The sequence below is a fragment of the Peromyscus eremicus genome, chromosome 16_21 (assembly GCF_949786415.1).
Source record: "Peromyscus eremicus chromosome 16_21, PerEre_H2_v1, whole genome shotgun sequence".
In the NCBI taxonomy this organism is placed as follows: Eukaryota; Metazoa; Chordata; class Mammalia; order Rodentia; family Cricetidae; genus Peromyscus; species Peromyscus eremicus.
This window is the reverse complement of record NC_081432.1, coordinates 5,734,888-5,752,651: the sequence shown is the minus strand read 5'-3', so window position 1 is coordinate 5,752,651 and position 17,764 is coordinate 5,734,888. Positions and strand designations below refer to the sequence as shown.

The 17,764-nt window shown below is 53.9% G+C and overlaps 1 protein-coding gene and 1 long non-coding RNA gene across 2 annotated transcripts; one reads left to right on the top strand and one right to left on the bottom strand.

Moving 5' to 3' along the window:
- Positions 1-815: 815 nt before the first annotated feature.
- Pi16 (peptidase inhibitor 16) lies at positions 816-7,985 on the bottom strand. Its single transcript, XM_059282224.1, has 6 exons — positions 7,775-7,985; positions 4,814-5,035; positions 2,927-3,036; positions 2,601-2,689; positions 1,436-2,110; positions 816-1,240 (listed from the first exon to the last, which is right to left on the bottom strand). Exons 1-6 carry the CDS (start codon positions 7,940-7,942, stop codon positions 1,125-1,127), a joined length of 1,380 nt encoding a protein of 459 aa, XP_059138207.1. The 5' UTR covers positions 7,943-7,985; the 3' UTR covers positions 816-1,124.
- Positions 1,927-5,683, top strand: LOC131926671 (uncharacterized). The gene is made up of 3 exons (XR_009383538.1): positions 1,927-2,287; positions 3,815-4,059; positions 5,475-5,683. It is a non-coding gene; the product is annotated as an uncharacterized LOC131926671 (long non-coding RNA).
- Positions 7,986-17,764: the final 9,779 nt, after the last annotated feature.

The following is a 17,764-nucleotide window of genomic DNA, read 5'->3' as shown; positions in this document are numbered from 1 at the left end:
GCCTCTCATTTGTTGCCTTTTACCCTTGTTTTCCTGGCCCACAGCACTTCTGGACCACTCTACTCTGATCCCCAGAGAGGTTTCTAGGCCCTGGGACCCTGTCTCGGGGCTGCTCCAAACACCTGGCCATTTTGAAACCTGTGGCCAGGACAGGCCCTAGCATCACATCTTTGTGGAAATGTCCTGAAGCCACCTACATAAGCCCCGCTGACAACTTCTGAGGTTGGCAGAGCCAGCCAGGAACCCCGCCTGGGCCTTCCCTCTGTTCTTTCTCTTTCCTGCCGGGCCGCGTGTACCTTGGGTGGAGTGGAAGTTACAGGGAGGAAAGGGGTGGCCCAGAGTGTGGGGAGAGAGTTGCATAGGGGGGCAGAAGCAGATGTCCCATGACACTCCACCTCATGCGAGCAGAGATTTAGACAGGCTTTATTCAGGAGTCAAGGCCACCTCGGTTACCGGCTCCCTGTCTCCCCACCCACAGAACCCCACTTGGGTGGGGCTTGTTCTTCAGCTGCCCCTCATGGTCTGACATCCAAGCCACATGAGCACTCGGAGATGGGGAGCCCCAGAGTCTGCAGGCAGACGGCACCCCCACCTCCACCCTGTGGGGCAGGCAGGTATCCTCAGAATCATGCCAAGTCTGCGGGACGCTGTTGTAAGGGGCAGGAAGGGCCCTGGTGCGCAGTTTCTGGTGAGCTGGACCCCACAGCTTTTCCCTTCCAGAGGGCTGTTAGCCAGGCAGAATCTTGTTTGAGGGCTGGGGACAGGATGGAGGGCACAGCAGTTAGGCAGCTGACCTCCCAGGGAGAAGACCCTGGGAAGGAGTGGGCACCTCTGTAGATACGCCTGGACTCAGAACGCTCAAGAAAGAAGAAGTTCCCGAGGAGGCTACGATCCGCTGTCCTTAGGAAACCAGGCTCGCAGGTGTGGCCACTAGGACACTGCTGAGGGGCGGCACCCCACCCCCACCCCGCCCCGTGGAGAAGCATTCCTGGGGTACTGGGCCGGCACAGCTCAGTAGAGAGGGAAAGGGGGCATACAGAGAGCAGGACCTTCTCCAGGACCTCTGGCTTCTAACTTGGAGACAGCATCCAGAATAGGCAGGAGGCCAGTCTCACCAGGCCCCTTCAGAATATTCCAGCCAGCAGCAAGGGAGGCAGCAGCAGCAGTCCCAGGAAAGGGCCCCATACATGACCAGAACTGTGCTTCAAATCCAAGCCGGCCTTTTTAGGGTCCTCTGCACCTGCGGAAAGGAAGGGGCTGTGGCTCAGCTTGAAAACAGACTGACTCTCCACTCACTCCATGCAAGGTGCAGGCAGCAGGCAGGGAGGCAGCATCTTCCAGGTCATGCATGCTTTACCATGCCCCAACCACTGGTACCGGCACAGGATACCTGCATTCTGGAGCCAGGAAGGGAAGTAGGGGCTGCGGGCCTTACCTGTCCAGGGTGACTGTAGGGCCAGGGTGCGTCCGCCTGTGGCGTTAACCGAGGCAGAGGCACTGGGGAAGCTGGAGGCAGGGTGGCCCGAGTGGTCCAGTGAGGCCTGCGGACCACCATGCTCCTGGACTGGACCCAACACCTCACTGGAAACAGGCAACTCGGCCACCACCTCAGGCAACTCGGCCTCTACCTCAGCCTCCACCTGGGCCTGGGGTAGGGTCTCTCCTGTCTGTGTCAGGGACATCGTGGGGTACAGAGATTTCTCTGGGCTCACGGAGGTTGCGCTCGACTTGCTGGCTTCTTTGTCCGTAGACTCGGGGTCAGGGATATGTGTTGATGTGGGGAAATTAAGTGGCCCCTCATTCAGTGAGGGCTGGATGTGCGTGGTGGAAACGGAGGGGACCTCCGCTGGGAAAGACTCAGCCTCTGTTGCCATGGAGGAGGGGCCTTCCGTTGCTAAGGAAGATGGGGCCTTTGTTTCTAACGCAGGTGAGGACTCGGTTGCCAGGGAGTCCGAGACCTCTGTTACCGAGGAGAAATGTAGAGTCTCAGAGGTTGCTAGGGACGGAGTACCGGTTTCCCTGGAGCTTGGGGCTTCAGTTGCCCGGGTGGAAGGGACCTCGGTCACCCGTGGAGGCGAATCCTGCGCCTCTTCCGGGTTTCTCGTGGGCTCTGTTTGGCAAGGCTAAGCATTAGTGCTGCAGACGGGACTCCACCCGGCCGCGCAATGTCCCACCGGGACGCGCAGGCCACACTCCTCTGCAGCGGGTGTGCCCCTCTGGTAATGTAACTTCTCGACATTGACCCAACTCCTCCACCCTTCTCCAAGCCTCTCCTAAGGACTGCACGGTAGGCCCCGCCTGTTCGATCACAGACCCCGCCCACCAGCCCAAACCTTCCCGCTCAGCCACGCCCCCTCGCACGGCAGCCAGGGCCTCCGGTTCCCAACCCTCTGTAGGGATGGAAGGATGCAATCCGTCACTTGGGGTAACCAAGTGCCAAGGTGGCGGTGCAGGGAGGGCAGAAAGTGGCAGAGGGTCCCCACCGTCGCGTCCCGTAGCCCCATTTCCTGCTTCTCAAGGTGGGAGTCCTGAGACTCTAGGCGCCCCCCAGGCAGGGTCGCATTCTTCCAATCCCTTCTCAGCTCTGGCCTGCCACTCACCACAGAGAGAGTTCTCGCAGCTGTAGTCAGGGGGGCACTGGGAGCAAGGAGTCCCCTCCCGGTAGGGCTTGCGCCCCTTCACGTTCCCCCTGAAGAGAAGGCGTGGCTGCAGGGGAAGGTCCGCACCTTCCTACCCATCCCCACGGTCCCCAGAGGCACAGCCTGTCCATCCCCAGGAGCTGTTATCTCCAACGGGCTCCCTGGCCTCTCTGGCTAACCAAATTAGACCTCCCGTCGGGCCGCACGTTGCCAGAAGGCTCAATGCCTACATTACCAGCCCACAGCTTCCTTGTCCTCTCCCAAGCCTCTGGCCTCTCAGCACTTACGGGGGTTCATAGTTGCACACCAGCAAATGGATGTTGCCTTCATCCACTCCCTGGAGCGTCTCACAGAAGTGGGAACCACAGCCAATCCTCTCGGTCTTGCTCCAGATTACCTAAAGGAGGGCAAACCCAGCCGCTCAGCTCTGGGCTGGGTACACAGTCCCTTCCCCTGGAGCTCTGCACCAGCTCTCTGTGGGTGGCCTTGGCCTTCCAAGTCCCTGAACCTGTGTGTTTTAGGCCAAAACTGCTCAGGGGCTAGAGGCAGGAGGTAGCATTGTCTACCCTCTCCTGCCAAACACAGAAGTCACCAGGTCTCTGATACACCCTGCCCACTGTCCTGTGGCCTCTTTCTAGAGGTTTTTTGTTTTGTTTTGTTTTTGTTTTTTGAGGCAGGGTCTCTCTGTGTAGCCCTGGCTGTCCAAGAACTTGCTTTGTAGACCAGACTGGCTTCGAACTCACAGAGATCCACCTGCCTCTGCCTGAGAGTTCTGGGATTAAAGGACTCTGTCCTTTTAAACAAGGGTGTATACAAACGAGTGAATCCAAACGGAAACTTTTCCCATCATCTATCACCTTAGCTAGGGCCCTGGGACCTCAAAACTTCCCGACTTGGGTGGGTGCTTCTGAGTATTTCCTTAAGATTAAGGGCTAAAAATATCAGTTCAAAAGGGCACTGAAAACTGGAGGGAGGGATGTGGGTGGGATTGTTTTTTATTCTTTGGTTTCTGGTGTAATCATTTGTACAATAAGCATTGGGAAGAGAAAACAATTCCTTTAATACTAAGGCAGCCTTGGTGGAGACTGCCTTTACCCACTGAGCCACCCCCCCCTTACAGAGTTTTTTTTTTTCTAAAGCAAAAATTAAACAAGTTTGTCTATTTGCTTTATTAGTTTGGCAGATTAGAAACCGCAAATTAGGCATGAAAAATGCCAAGAGTGCCGCGGTGATGGCGCACACCTTTAATCCCAGCACCCGAGAGGCAGAGGCAGGCGGATCTCTGTGAGTTCGAGGCCAGCCTGGTCTACAAAGTGAGACCCAGGACAGCCAAGGTTACACTGAAAAAACCCTGTCTCCAAAAACAAAACAAAACAAAGAAAAAAAGAAAAATGCTAAGAGCAACAGTGTCAGGAAAGGGGTAAGTGGGGGGCATCTGCGGCTGCTGCAAATGCTTTGGGCCACTCAGGGTCCACTGTCACCCAGGACAGTCATCGCATTCAGGAAACCGGCGCTGTGACACCAGGCTGAAATGGGGTGACCTAGGTTTTCAAAAGATGTGCCTTTTTGAAGAGATGATGACGGTGAGGGCAGTTTGAGCGGCTTCTGACTGCGCTCTGTGTGCTGTGTAGGTCGTTAGGGAGGCTCTAAGGAGAGGACCATTCTAAAGCCGGGCTACTCTAGCTGGAGCCAAAAAACTAAGAACCACCCCTCCTGGCCCTGCACGAGGCTCCACCCAAACCTGGCGATCCTGCCCGCCCCGCCCCGCCCCGCCCCGCCCCCGGACCAGGTGGCTCCACCCCACACTAAGAAGCCCAGCCCGTCCTGACCAACGTGCACGTGGCTCCAACTCGTCACCTCGAGGTCCAGACGGAACGCACGCACGTGGCACATCGCATCACTTGAAGCCCTCCCCCTGCTTCGCGAGGTCCAGACCCTATCCACCCACCCACGTGGCCCCACCCCACACCTGCAGGCCCCGCCCATCCTGAGGCTGCTGGTGGCGATCCCCAAGGGACACCCCCCCCCCCGTCACGTGGCTCATCCAACCAGTGGAGGCCTGGCTAACACCTGCAGGCCTGAGCCCTCACCCCCAGCCCACACCTGGGCTCACCGTCCCACGACGGCTGCCCTTTCTCCGGCCCGCCCCCGCGCTCCGGCTTGGGCCCTGTCACCTGAGTGTAGTGGCCGCACATCTGGCCGGGATCGCAGGTGGCCGTGCTGAAGTTGTAATGCTCCCGCTCCTCATACCAGTTCCCCACGGCCAGCGGCACGTCCATGCCCTGGTCGGTGATGGCGAACAAGTTCTCTCCGCGCCGGCCCCGCTCCTTGTTGTGCCCCCACACGCATTTCTGCGCATAGGCCTTGGCGAAGGCGGCTAGATCGTCGTCCCACCTCTGCAGGGCAGCAAGCGGGGCAGGGGAGGGAGGTGAGGGTGCTTAGAGGAGGCTGAGGGTGTCCTGGAACCTCAGGGGGCCAGAGATTGGCTGGCCTCCCCACCCCTTAGCAAGGTGACTCCCGGCTTTTCTCAGGAATCTGTTCCCCGTGGGTTTCGGCGGGGTCTGGAGAGTGCCACCGCGGGCCCTGGGGGACCTCTCTTACCCCTCACAGGGTGGTGGAGGACTGACAGTGATCTTTGAGTGTTGTGTGCAGCCTGGGGGGGGTGGTGGGTGGGTGGAGATGCTCTGAAGATGTCCAGAGAGATGCCGGAGGACTGGTGGTTTGTTCTGGTCCATGCAGCTAACACAGGGCACCACCACCACCCACGGCCAAGGCTCTCCCTAGCAGGCGCTCTTCCTAAATGCTCAACTCCCTTCATCGGTCCTTCCTCCCCAGCAAACTGTCTCTGTGTGGCACGCTGAAGGTCCCTCACTTCCAGTCATCAGAGCCCTGGCTAAGCCAAGGCAGTTGGACCCTGTCAATGTTCTCCAGGAGATTGCAGGTGAGATGTTGGGAAAGAGTTTTGCTTAGAGCGCCTCTGGGGTTCTGTCCCTGGCTGGGAGAGGATGGAGGAGCGTGGGAGGAGGCATCTGACCCCAAGGACTAAGGAGGAAGGCCTGGATCCCATTAAATTCTGTCCTTGGCCTTTCCTGGAAATGGATGCCTGCTGTGGCTCTTGTTCAGCTTCCAGAGCCGGACAGCCAAAAAAGCAGCAAGAGTGTGGGTGACCATGCTCACCTCCCAACCACTCAGTGCTCTGGGGAAGAGCTGCCCGGAGCCCTCACGGGAGCCTGAACTGGGGTTGGTACCACTGCTGTACCTCAGGGAGTCCTTTTCTCTCTCTGGTCAGTCTTTCAAATTAATTATATATGTACTATTAGGGATGTGTGTGTGTGTGTGTGTGTGTGTGTGTGTGTGTGTGTGTGCGCCTCACTGACGGCTGGAAGGTCAGAGGACATCTTTCTGGTTCTCACCGCCTCTAGGGAGGGAACTCAGGCGGTCAGCTTTGCTCTGGCAAGCCCTTTCACCAGGTGAACACCTGGCCATTCCTGCTGTGGCCATTTTTGTTTCAAATCACAGGTTTGGGTAGTCCGCCGGACTCGGGCAGTAGTGGGCAGTGGGGGTGGAAACTGGGATCAGGGGTCTAGGGTGGTCTGCAGGGCTCCCGGGTAGACAGGCCCTTTCTAGACAGCAGTAGCGTGATCTCCACCTGTCACAGTCTGGGTATTGTGGGTACTTCAGAGATGTCAATTTTTGATGATTGAGAGACAAGCTCAGAACCACCCCAGCTCTAGCTGGCAGACTGAGTCCGTGCCATGCCTGAAGTCCCATGGGGACGCCACTGTAGGCTTCTCAGCCTGTGGCATTGCAAGAACCACGGTCCTCTCCCCCTGGAAGCCAGTCCATCCACCTGTCATTCAGCAGTCCTGGGCACTGGGCCAGGCCAGAGCAACAACAGCAAGAATCATGAAGTTCACGTGGTTGTAAGTCACTTGGAGAACGTGACCACTGTGGTCAGTGGCACAGGCAACTGAGGGGGGCCTGGGAGGGCCGTGTAGCCAGGCTGAGGGTGGAGAAAGAGATGGGGCTAAATGACAAGGTGCCAGCCAGGTGGGGGCACCCTGGGCAACGTGCACACTGGACAGTAGGGTGTGCAGTGTCTACAGATAGGAAGTGGCCAGTCCGGACCTCAGCTCTGATAACCAGTATCCCAGCTTCCGATTTGTCTGCAGCTCCTGGTTGCCCGGGACAACGGGGTTGAGAATGGCTGCAGTGCCGTGAGCATTTCTCACAGCCATCCTGTCAGGAAAAGGCTCCCCTCTGAGTCACCAAGCCACAGGGCACAAGCTGAGGCTGTCACCTAAACTTTGCTCCTGCATTTCCCAGGTGACTCGGCTCTTAGCTCAGGGGTCCCAGGCCACCAGAGGGTGTCTGGGGGTGGGGTGGGGGGCTGGACCGGTCAGACGTCTTTGGGGACAGAAAGGGAAGGACTCCCACTTTATCAGCTAAAGCCAGAGCAGGCATCCTGTCCCAACCCTGTCCTCTGATAACATCCCTTCTGCCAGAGTGGCCGCCACCACCCTGCCTCTGGCTCCTGTTGCCTGTGCATGTCCCTCGCTGTCGTATAGACAGTTTGTATTTCTGTTATATGGATACCTCAGATTTCACTGCATGCAGTACTGCCTGCGGGAGATTCAGCCCACGTCCGTGGATGTGCTTACGACCGCATTGTATGAATGAGAAACCGAGAGTCCACATGGTTACGGAATGTGCCCTAAACCCCGCGTCTCCCTGCTGGAGACAGCACCTGAACTGTGGGCCTGGAGCCTGCTCTCCCTCCTCTGCTTTCCGGGCTCACCCTGCCTCTCTCCCTCTCCTCCGTGGGGATTTTCAGAGCATCCACAAAGTGCTTCCCCCTCCAGGTCATCACATCTTGGGAAGATCGAGGAGGAGGCCACTGGTGTGGGGAGCCAGGGCTTAAGCCTGAGCACAAGGCCCTCCAGCCTCAGCTTCCTCATCTACATGATGGGCTGCTTCTGAGGAGCAGCGTTACACAGCACAAAGGACTCGGTAACAGACCAGAGGAAGGGGTCTGAGAGAGCATCCCCACCAGGAGTGGGGTGAGAAAGAGGGCTGTGGTAGGCTGTGCCCAGCGCCCCTTCAACCCCAGGAGGTGGGCACTCGGCCACACTCACCATCTGCAGCATGTCTGACGCTGGAGGAGACACCTGGGCACGGTAGAAGTTGTGAAGCTCCACCACGGTCTGCTTCTCCCCCTCCGTGAGGGCCGAGGTGGGGCCCGTGGCGGCAGTCAGCAGCAGCAGTGGGAACAGTGTCGCCCAGAGGCTGCAGGAGCTGTGCATGGTGGCCAGCTCCCTCTGTCTCTCCCGATCAGGGGTCCGTGGGCTTCTGGACTTAAAAGTCCTTCCCACACAAGCACCACCCTGGCTGGGGTGGGGCGGCGGGGGCTGTGTCTGGAGGCCCAGCCCGCTCACACAATGTCTCCAGGAGGGCTGGGTGCCTTGGGTCTGGACCAGAGTCGAGTCCACTCCCCTGGAGTCCTTGGCAACAACCTCCTTTCTCTCGGTAACGGGGGCTCAGGCCAGGGGCTGTGAGCTCTGTGGTCCCTTTTGAGGTGTGGACAGAGCCTCAAGGGACAATCCCAGAAACAGCTGCAGAGCTGTGGCCGTGACACCCAGCTCATACCCACTAGATGCTGAGGACAGGACAAGGAAGGAGCCTTATCGATCTGCCCCCCCTTCCCCAGGATTGGGTAAGACGAGGAGGCTGCCAGTGCCATTGAGAGAGCAAGGGAGGATAAGATGATGTGTCCAGCTGCCCGGGTCCCCAGGTCCTGGCCACTGTGATGTTTGTGATAGAACAGAGTCACGGCAGCAACATTCAGTGCCCACCTTGCGGGTCCTCTGTAAGAGCGGCAGGCACGCCTACCCACTGACCCTTCTCCCCAGCCCCAGTACAGCCTTTTAATAAGACCAGGAATAGCCACACGAACAAGAGAGAAGCCGGGGCGGGGGTGGGGTGGGGGGCGTTCGGAGGTCTCTCGTTCTCCTCAGATGAGCTTTTCATCATGTAGCCCAGGTTAGCCGCTCTCTGACTGCTATACCCTTCTGCACTTGCAGGTGTCCCCTCTCCATTTTTAAAAAGGTGTTCTCTGAGGACACGACATGTGGAGTTGCACTTCCTGGCCAGTGCAGAGTGAACAGAATTTACACAGACACATACAGGAAGTATCCAAAGTGGGGGGTCATGAGACAGCTACTCCCAAAGTGATCTAAAGTAAACTGCCTGAAGAAACTGACGGCCCACAGGGCCTTGCGCTCTGCGGTGTGGCAATGCTCCTGCCTCAGCCATCTCCGTGGAGCTAGATCCTCGCTTGCTCTTTCGTCACTGTGCCGCTCCAGACCCCGCCAGCACTTCTGGCAGCCCGCGGCAGACTTAGGAGTGGAATGCCTACTTGTTTGGAGCCCACGGCCCTTCAGGGTTCTCCCTTCCAGAAGCAGTTCTAACACCCTCTCCACATGGCCTCCTGGAGCCATCATGGGAGGGGACATCTGGCTCCTGTGGGCCACAGGCCCCTTCTGGAACCCCTGGTGTCCACACCTCAGAATAATCTTCCTGGTGTAACACCTGCTTCCTCTCGGAGAGAAGGAAAGAGCCTTAGGTCTTTCCATTGGGGGATTCCCAAAGCGGGATGGTCACATGTGTGTCTGAGCTAAGAAGACACACACAGACAAGGGGCAGGTGGAGCTCAGGGTCAGGGCACACGGGTTTGATCCCCAGCACCACAGACCACCACCACAAAACCAGGCAGGCAGAGGAGGAATTTAATTGAATTAAAAGGAAAATAGTTAAAATCATTTCAAACTAGGAGCAGTGCGTTGTGACTTGACTCAGTAGGCCCCAGGATTGGGGAGGAAGAGCCGGAGAGACTGGACAGGGAGAGAGAGGGATGGAGGAGGCAGGCGAAAGGCTGGCGAGGAAGGTGTGCCTAAGGAATGGAGAGGAAGGCATGTCAGGGGAGTTCAAGGCAGAGCCTAATCAGACTGCCCCAGCTCCAGCCCTGATGTCACTCTCCAGCTGAGCAGGCCGTCCACCCCTCAGCCCCAACCCTGCCCACACCTCGGCATCTGACAAGTTGTAGGTATTGTAAGAAGGTGAAAAGGGGACAATTTCCGGAGGCCTCGGAAAGCAGAAAGGGGTCTGCTGCCTTCCAGGTTTGGTGTCTGATGGGCTTTGGGGACAGGACCCCATCTCACACCTGGGACCCCAGAGGCCTGCACTCCCCAGGAGAACCTACCTATGCAGATAGCCCCAAACCTTAAGTAGTCCTGCCCCCTCACAGCACCACGTAGACAGAGGAGCCTTTCATCTCTGGCAATACCACCCTCAGACACATCCATCGCCTTCAGCGGGAGATGGAGGGCACCTGGGCCAGGCCTCCAGGGATTCCTACCCTGCCGGCTTCCTGTCTCACAGGACAGATGGGACAAAATGATAAACCATCTTCTTCACGAAACACGAGGCTGGGCCTGATGGAGGGAGGGGCCCTGTCAGGACACAGCAGGGGCATGGGGTGTGTGTGACTGGCGGGCCAGAGTTAGAGCTGCTGACGGCTGGCACTGGGGACCAGGGAAGAGTGTGAAGACAAGGGAGCAGCTGAAGGAAGGGTTAGATGTCCCCAAAGCACCCTTCCTCAAGTCCTTCATTTTAATCTCTTGCCTGTCTTGTGTGTGTGTGTGTGTGTGTGTGTGTGTGTGTGTGTGTGTGTGTGTGTGTGTATGTATGTGCATGTGCGCGCGCGTGAGACAAGGAGGTCTTATGTAGCCCAGGGTGACCTTGAACTCACTACGCAACTGAGGATGCCCTCAAACTCCTGATCCTCCTGCCTCCAAGTTCTGGGACTGCTAGTGTGCCCCACCACTCCCAGCTTCTGCTAACCCTAAAGGTACTCTTCCTCACAGTGTGCCTCATGGACAGACGTCTAAAACTACAGATAAGTAAAAGAATTGATAATAGCAGAGGTACCATGTGCCACATCCAGACCGGGAGATGGCATCAAAGGCCCCGTGTCCTCTCACGTGGCACACGTGGGACATGCTCCCCTGCCTCCATGAGACCTGTCTGAGGTGGTCCCTTGGCCACTGCACGGTCTCTGTTGCGCTGTTACTAAGCATGACACACCAGGGCAGTATGTACACCGTGACGTCGTACAGCACCAGTGCCGTCCAGCAGATGTTCTGTATGTTCGAGGTCCCATTCCGCAGCTGTCAAGGCCCAATACACAAGGCTAAGGGCACATGTATGTGGTCAGGGGGGCTGAGGACTACACTTTCAGCTTAGTTTATTCAGGCTGGCCCAGACATGACTAGGTCCTGACTGCTCTGAGCTGAGAAATGACAATGCCCTCCCTCGATGGACGCATAACACAGCGGCTTTGTTGGGAGGAGAAGGGAGCTCACAGGGTGCATCCTTGATGGCGGCTTCCCCCCAGCTCCTTCCTTTAGGCTCCTTTTGTGGTTCCTGGTTACCGTGGTGTGAGCGGCTCCACTCTGTCCCCTCTTCCATCCTAGGGTGCACAGAACCCCATGTTCTGTGTGAACCACAAGCAAAAAGCTACTCTCCTCGGGTAGAACTTTGGTCACAGCAATGCAGGGTCCTGTCAAGAGTCAGCTGAGATGGCCCAGGATGTTCTGTCAACCTGGAGGGCTCTGTTCCTGGCAGGTGGGGAGAGCCTGTATACATGGTTCTCCTTCTTCTTCTTCTTCTTCTTCTTCTTCTTCTTCTTCTTCTTCTTCTTCTTCTTCTTCTTCTTCTCCTCCTCCTCCTCCTCCTCCTCCTCCTCCTCCTCCTCCTCCTCCTCCTCCTCCTCCTCCTTCTTCTTCTTTTTCCTGAGACAGCCCTGGCTATCCTGGAACTCACTCTGTGATAGACCAGGCTGGCCTCGAACTCACAGAGATGCACCTGCCTCTGCCTCCCGAGTGCTGGGATAAAAGGCCTGCGGTGCCAGCTCTCCCTTTTCTTCACTGGAGACCCCCTCTCCCGACAGGCATGGTCTTTAAGGGTTCTGTTCTCAGTGTGCTCGACACTGGGTCTGCGCCTCCAGGTGACTTTGTGTCCACGGTTCTGATTCGTTTTCTGTGGTTTGCTGGTTTTGTTCTCTGAGAGCATCCTGTTTTCCAGTGTTTAGTTCAGTCTCCCAGGTCTCTCAAAAAGATGGAGAAACTTCGTGCAGCACGATCCTGTCCCTCTCTACAGCATATAGCCCCGACTGGGCATTCGACACTGTAGTTTGCACATAAATGTCCCCCATAGGCTCATACTTGATCTCCAGCTGTTGGTGAGGTTTGGAAGGTTGTGGAAACTTTAGGAGGAAATGGGCCATGGGGGTGGGGCCTAGGGTTTTATAGCCGGCCTCACTTCCTGACTGCTCTGCTTCCTGACTGAAGATGCAATGTGGTGCCTCCCTACCACGATGACTCTCTTTCCTTCTTAAACTTCGATCCCGAACAAACCCTCTGCCCTTCAGGTGCTTGTCAGGCATTTGTTACAGCTAGACAAAGCCTGACAGGCCCCGGTGTAGAGTTCAGCTCCAGATGAGACACCCTGCTAGCAGGACCAAGCTGCAGGGCTCCAAGAGTGAGGTCAAAGTAGATGTGGCTGTAGGCCGAGAGTCCAGTCCTGCTCCTCCAGCTTCTTGTGTGGCAAGGGTGCTCACCCAGTAGAATGTAGCTGCTGTCATCCAAGTGAGCAGGAGAGCAGCAGAGACCCACCCCCTCAGAATGCCAAAAGCTCAACCCTGGAAGAAATCCGTCTTTGTTCTTCAAAGCTAGGCCAGCAGGGCAAGGACATTCGGTGCTAGGAGTCCTCAGGGGTTTGAAGGTTCTGCTTGGTGTGGGGCTGTGCAGAGACTGAGCATCCCCTGGGTGAGGTATACAGGGCTCAGGATGGTTCAGGTCTACAGGGCGACATTCCCACAGGCTGAGGCCATTGGCTGCTCCTGACTGGCCCAGCTCAGGTCTCAGTTCTGTCCTCCCTGCAGAAAAGGCAGGACACAGGGCTGTGGGTTGGGGTCCAGCTGCCAGCCAGGGCCAGCTCTGCTGTCCACTGGTGGCTTGGAGGACATCTCTGGAGGCTGGAGGACACCTGTCTACAGAGGAGAGCAGAAGCAAGGCCTGTCCCATCCCCACCAACATCACCCTCTTGGCAAGCTGAAGTGAGGTTTGTAGGGAGGCCATTGGTCCCACTTTGAGGGCTGACCGAGCTGGGTCTGACCTGAATGCTCTATTCTTACATTCTGTTTTATTCTGTCTTGCTTTAAATTTTATTTCTTCTATTATTTAATGTGCATGGGATAGGGCATGTACATGCCATGGCACGCATGTGCAGGACATTTGTAGGGTTGGATCTCTCCTACCATGAGTCCCGGGGATGGAGCTCAGTAGTCAGGCTTGGTGGCAGCACCCTTACCACTGAGCCATCTCACTGAACCTTTCCCTTGGTTTTGATAGTTTCATTTTCTGTATTTTTTTTCCTAGTGGAGGTAAATATAAGGATTTAAGAAAACGAAGGTGGGTTTGGGGAGGGAACAGGAAACGGTAGGCAGCTAGGAAAATGTTAGTTCCTGTGTCAGGGACAGTGAAGAATGAGGGTCCAGAAAGGGCAGAGATTCTCATTGTTGAGCTGGAGACGCCTTGGCCATCAAAGAGGCAGGATGGTTAGTGGCAAGTCCTCCGTGGGCTGTGAACGTGAGTTCTTTTAAAACACGAGAAAGAGTCTGGAGAGATGACTCAGTGCTTAAGAGCACTGGCTGATCTTGTAAGGATCCAAGTTCAATTCCCAGCACCCAAATGGCCGCTCATAACCATCTGTAACTCTAGTTCTAGGTGATCTAATGCCCTCATCTGGATTCTGTAGGCACCAGGAACTCTTGCGGTGCACATACACACAGGCAAAACACTCATTCCCATAAAATAATAAGTCTATAAATAAACAAAAAACCTAACTGGTGAGTACTGTGTACTGATTTGTGAAGGTACTCATATTCCACAGAAGCCAGAGGTCCAGCCTGGGCTACCACAGGAAGGGTATGGGGGCTGGGGTGTGACTCAGCACACTCTGTGCTTAGCATATTCTAACCTGAGGCCAAAATTAAAAATAAAAATAAGTAAATGAATAAGGAAAGAAGGAAGATGGTGAATAGAAAGTGGGTGGAGAGGAAGAGAGAGAAAGAGAAAAAAGAGGGGGAGGGGCCGGTGGCTGCAACAACTCTGACTGGCAGAATCAGAGGAAGAGGACAGCTGGTGAGGAGGGGACAGGTCTGGCAGGCAGAGAACAGGACGCTCCCTGAGCCCTCGGACTTACGGAGGAATGAAGGGCTCAGAGAGGAAGCAGCAGACCAAAGGAAAAGGACACAGTGAGGGAACCCACAGACCTGGAGCAGGGCACCGCAAGAAGTTAACAGACAGCTGGAAAAACAGCTTGTGTTTGGTTTTTCTGAGACAGGGTTTCTCTGTGTAGCTCTGGCTGGCCTGGAACCCACTCTGTAGACCGGGCTGGTCTTGACCTCACAGATCCCACCAGCCTCTGTCTCCCAGAATGCTGGAATTAGAGTCGTGTGCCACCACTGCCTGGCAGAGAAAACAATTTAAGTAGAAGGCTTGAGACAGTCACAGTAGATGAAAGATAAATTGTAAAGGCTAGAGTTATAATACAGAGAATGAGTGTAGACAGACTCAAAAGGAAAAGTCCTCACACAGGTAAAATAAGGATTCCTAGCCTGATGGGATGGTAGTGTCACACTCCTTAATCCCAGAATGCAACTCGGGAGGCCAGCCTGGTCTACAGAGTGAGTTCTAGGACAGCCAGGACTACACAGAGAAACCCTGTCTTGAAAAAACAAACAAAAAAACCATATATATATATATATATATATATATATATATATATATATATGGATTCATTAAACAAATAAAACAAGGCACACAAAATGGCTTAGTAGTTAACGACAATTGCTGCTCTGGCAGAGGCCCCAAGTTTGGCTCCAGGATCCATGTCTGGCAGCTCACAACCGTTAGCTCCGGCTCCAGGGATCCAGCGCCTTCCTTCTGGCTTCTGCAGACATCCATGGCACAGTATATAGACACAGACACATAAACAGAGTTAAATATTAAATGATGGTTTCCTAAGAGACAGCTCCTAAGAGCACCGGCTGCTCATCCGGAGGGAGGACCTGGGTTTGATTCCCAGCACCCGCACAGAGGCTCACAACTGTCTAAACTACAGTCCCAAGGGATCCAACAGCCTATTTTTGGCTTCTGCAGGCACCTGACACTCACATGGTAGGCAGGTATGCATGCAGGCAAAACACTCATACACATAGGAATTAATAATTAAAAAGAAAAGAATGTGTGATTTCCACAAAAATAAGCCATTGTGCTGAGAAAAAAAAAATGACACTTGGTGAAGTATGTCTTGAACACAGCATCCAGAGGCTCATAAGTGAGATTATTAGGAGACTAAAGAATGTGTCATGTTGGAGGAATGTGTAGTCGTAAAATCTAGCTTAAACGGAGCTGAAAAGGACATACCAACATTCAAAATGTTATCATGGGATGGGAATCATAACATCTAATTAAAATAGCCTGAGAGTGTCACTCAGTAGTGGAGCACTTGCCTGGCATGTATGAGGCTGTGGGTTGACCCCAGCATCACAACCAATCATATATATATATATATATATATATATATATATATATATATATATATATATATTTTAAGATTATGATGTGTGGGGGTGTTTTGTCTGCATGTACGCCTGTGCACCATGACCATGTATATTCCTTGTGCCCATGAGGCAAGGAGGACTTCAGATCCCCTGGAACTGGAGTTACAGTTATGAGACTCCATGTGGGTGCTAGGAGTTGACCTTGGGTCAGCCAGCACCCTTAACCACTGAGTCCTCTCTCCAGCCCTCTTTTTTATTTTTATTTTTCCGTTTATTTCCTTTTTTATTTGAGACACTCACATAGTCTAGGCTGGCCGCAGCTAAGGATGATCTTGAACTTCTTCTGGTCCTCCTGTCTTCACCCTGAGTACTGGGTTTACACAGTGCTGGGATTGAATCCAGGTCTTTGTATAATCTGGGTGTCTTAGTTAGGATCTCTACTGCTGTGACAAACACCATGAACAAAAGCTACTTGGGGTGGAAAGGGTGTATTTCAGCTTACAGTTACACTCCATCATCAAGGGAAGTCAGAGCAGGAACTCAGGGTGGAACCTGGAGGCAGGAGCTGATGCAGAGGCCATGGAGGGGTGCTGCTTACTGGCTTGTCAGCCTGCTTTCTTATAGCACCTACAGACCGCCTGCCCAGGGGCAGCACCCCCCACAGTGAGCTGGTGCCCTCTCCCATCAATCATCATTCAAGAAAATGCCCCCCAGACTTGCCCACAGGCCAACCTGGTAGGGGGAATTTTCTCAATTGATTTTCCCTCTTCCTAAATGACCCTGTTGTTAAGCTGACATAAAGCTAGCCAGCGCAGTAGTTGAGGCCTACATCTCCAGGCCCCTAAAATAACTGTGTGTGCACGAGCGTGTATCTGGATCCAATTCTTTAGCTGCCGTGAAATCCCAGCCAAAACTTGGAGCACTTTTTCTGTAGACACCAACAGCTGACTCTTAAGTTCGCACTGGGCACAAACCTCAGAAGACCCCACTCAACACAGAAGGAAAAGATGGCATTACTGACATCAGGATTTGAAGAAAAGCCACTGCCATCAAACGGCATCATCCTTGTAAAAGAATCCAGAGAGAGAGCAATGGAGCACAGGAGTGAGCCGGGAGGGACCTATATAAATGCAGTCAGCAGGGGTGGCTGGCAGGGAGCAAAAGCGTCATTGTGTGGTAAAGATGGTCTTCCGGACAAACAAGGCCAGGACAACCGAACTGACACTCAAAAACAAGCTGGACCCAGACCTTTCACCCACCACAGAAGTCAACTGTTTGGCCCCAGCACTGAGGAAATTAAAAAAACAAAAACAAACAAACAAAAAAACCCACAATAACAGGAAAATAAAGAGGTAAAGCCCACAGGATGGATTATGCAGAGTGAAAAACTAAAAACTAGAAGAAAACCTAGAGTATAGAGGTGATGTTTAAAAATATTTTTTATTTTATGTGTATGGGTGTTTTACCTGCATGTATATCACCATGTGTACAGTTCCCACGGAGGCCCAAAGAGGTAAGATTCTCCAGAACTGGGGCTACCATGTGGGTGCCAGGAACTGAACTCTGCAAGAACATGGAGCTATCTCTTCAGTCCCAAAGGAGACTTTCATATCCAATATTAAAGGCATAATCCATGAGCTTGACTAAAATACAGAACTTCTCAGCTAGATGTAGTGGCTCAGACTTGTAATTCCAGAGCTCAGAAAGGTGAGGCAGGAGGATTGAGAGTTGAGCTAGCCTGGGCTTTGTTGAGGCTAGCCTGGGCTTCAGTGGGACTGTTTCAGGAAAACCACACACAGAAAAAAGGTAAACTTCTCTTTTAAAAAGACAATGTCACCAGGTGGTGGTGGTGCATGCCTTTGATCCCAGCACTTGGGAGGCAAAGGCAGGAGGCTCTCTGTGAGTTTCAGGCCAGCCTGGTCTACAAATCAAGTTCCAGGACAGCCAGAGCTGTTATATAGAGAAACTCTGTTTCCAAAACAAAAACAAAAACCAAACAAAAAAGACAATGTCACAAGAATTAAATAGACTACGGAGTGGAGGAAATATACATAAAAGATACAGTTAATAAGAGGTGATTAGCAAAACATACAGAGAACTCTTAAAACACGACATAAGAAAACAAACAATGTAACTTAAAAATGGGCAAAAGACCCCAGGGACTTTTTTTTTTTTTTTTTTTTTTTTTGGTTTTTCGAGACAGGGTTTCTCTGTGTAGCTTTGCGCCTTTCCTGGGACTCACTTGGTAGTCCAGGCTGTCCTCGAACTCACAGAGATCTGCCTGGCTCAGCCTCCCGAGTGCTGGGATTAAAGGCGTGCGCCACCACCGCCCGGCCCCCAGGGACTTCTTAATGAGTACATACAGATGGCAAACACGGACAGTGTTCTTCATCATGCGTCACTGGGGAATCACAAATTAAAACAATAAGACAGTAATACC

What these genes read in the sequence shown, in the direction of transcription:
- Pi16 (XM_059282224.1), bottom strand. Translation starts at nt 7,942, where the DNA reads ATGCACAGCTCCTGCAGCCTCTGGGCGACACTGTTCCCACTGCTGCTG. An exon ending in CGTCAGACATGCTGCAGATG is followed by an intron (nt 5,036 to 7,774) that starts GTGAGTGTGGCC and finishes GCTGCCCTGCAG; the next exon opens with AGGTGGGACGACGATCTAGC. An exon ending in TGTGCGGCCACTACACTCAG is followed by an intron (nt 3,037 to 4,813) that starts GTGACAGGGCCC and finishes GCCCTCCTTTAG; the next exon opens with GTAATCTGGAGCAAGACCGA.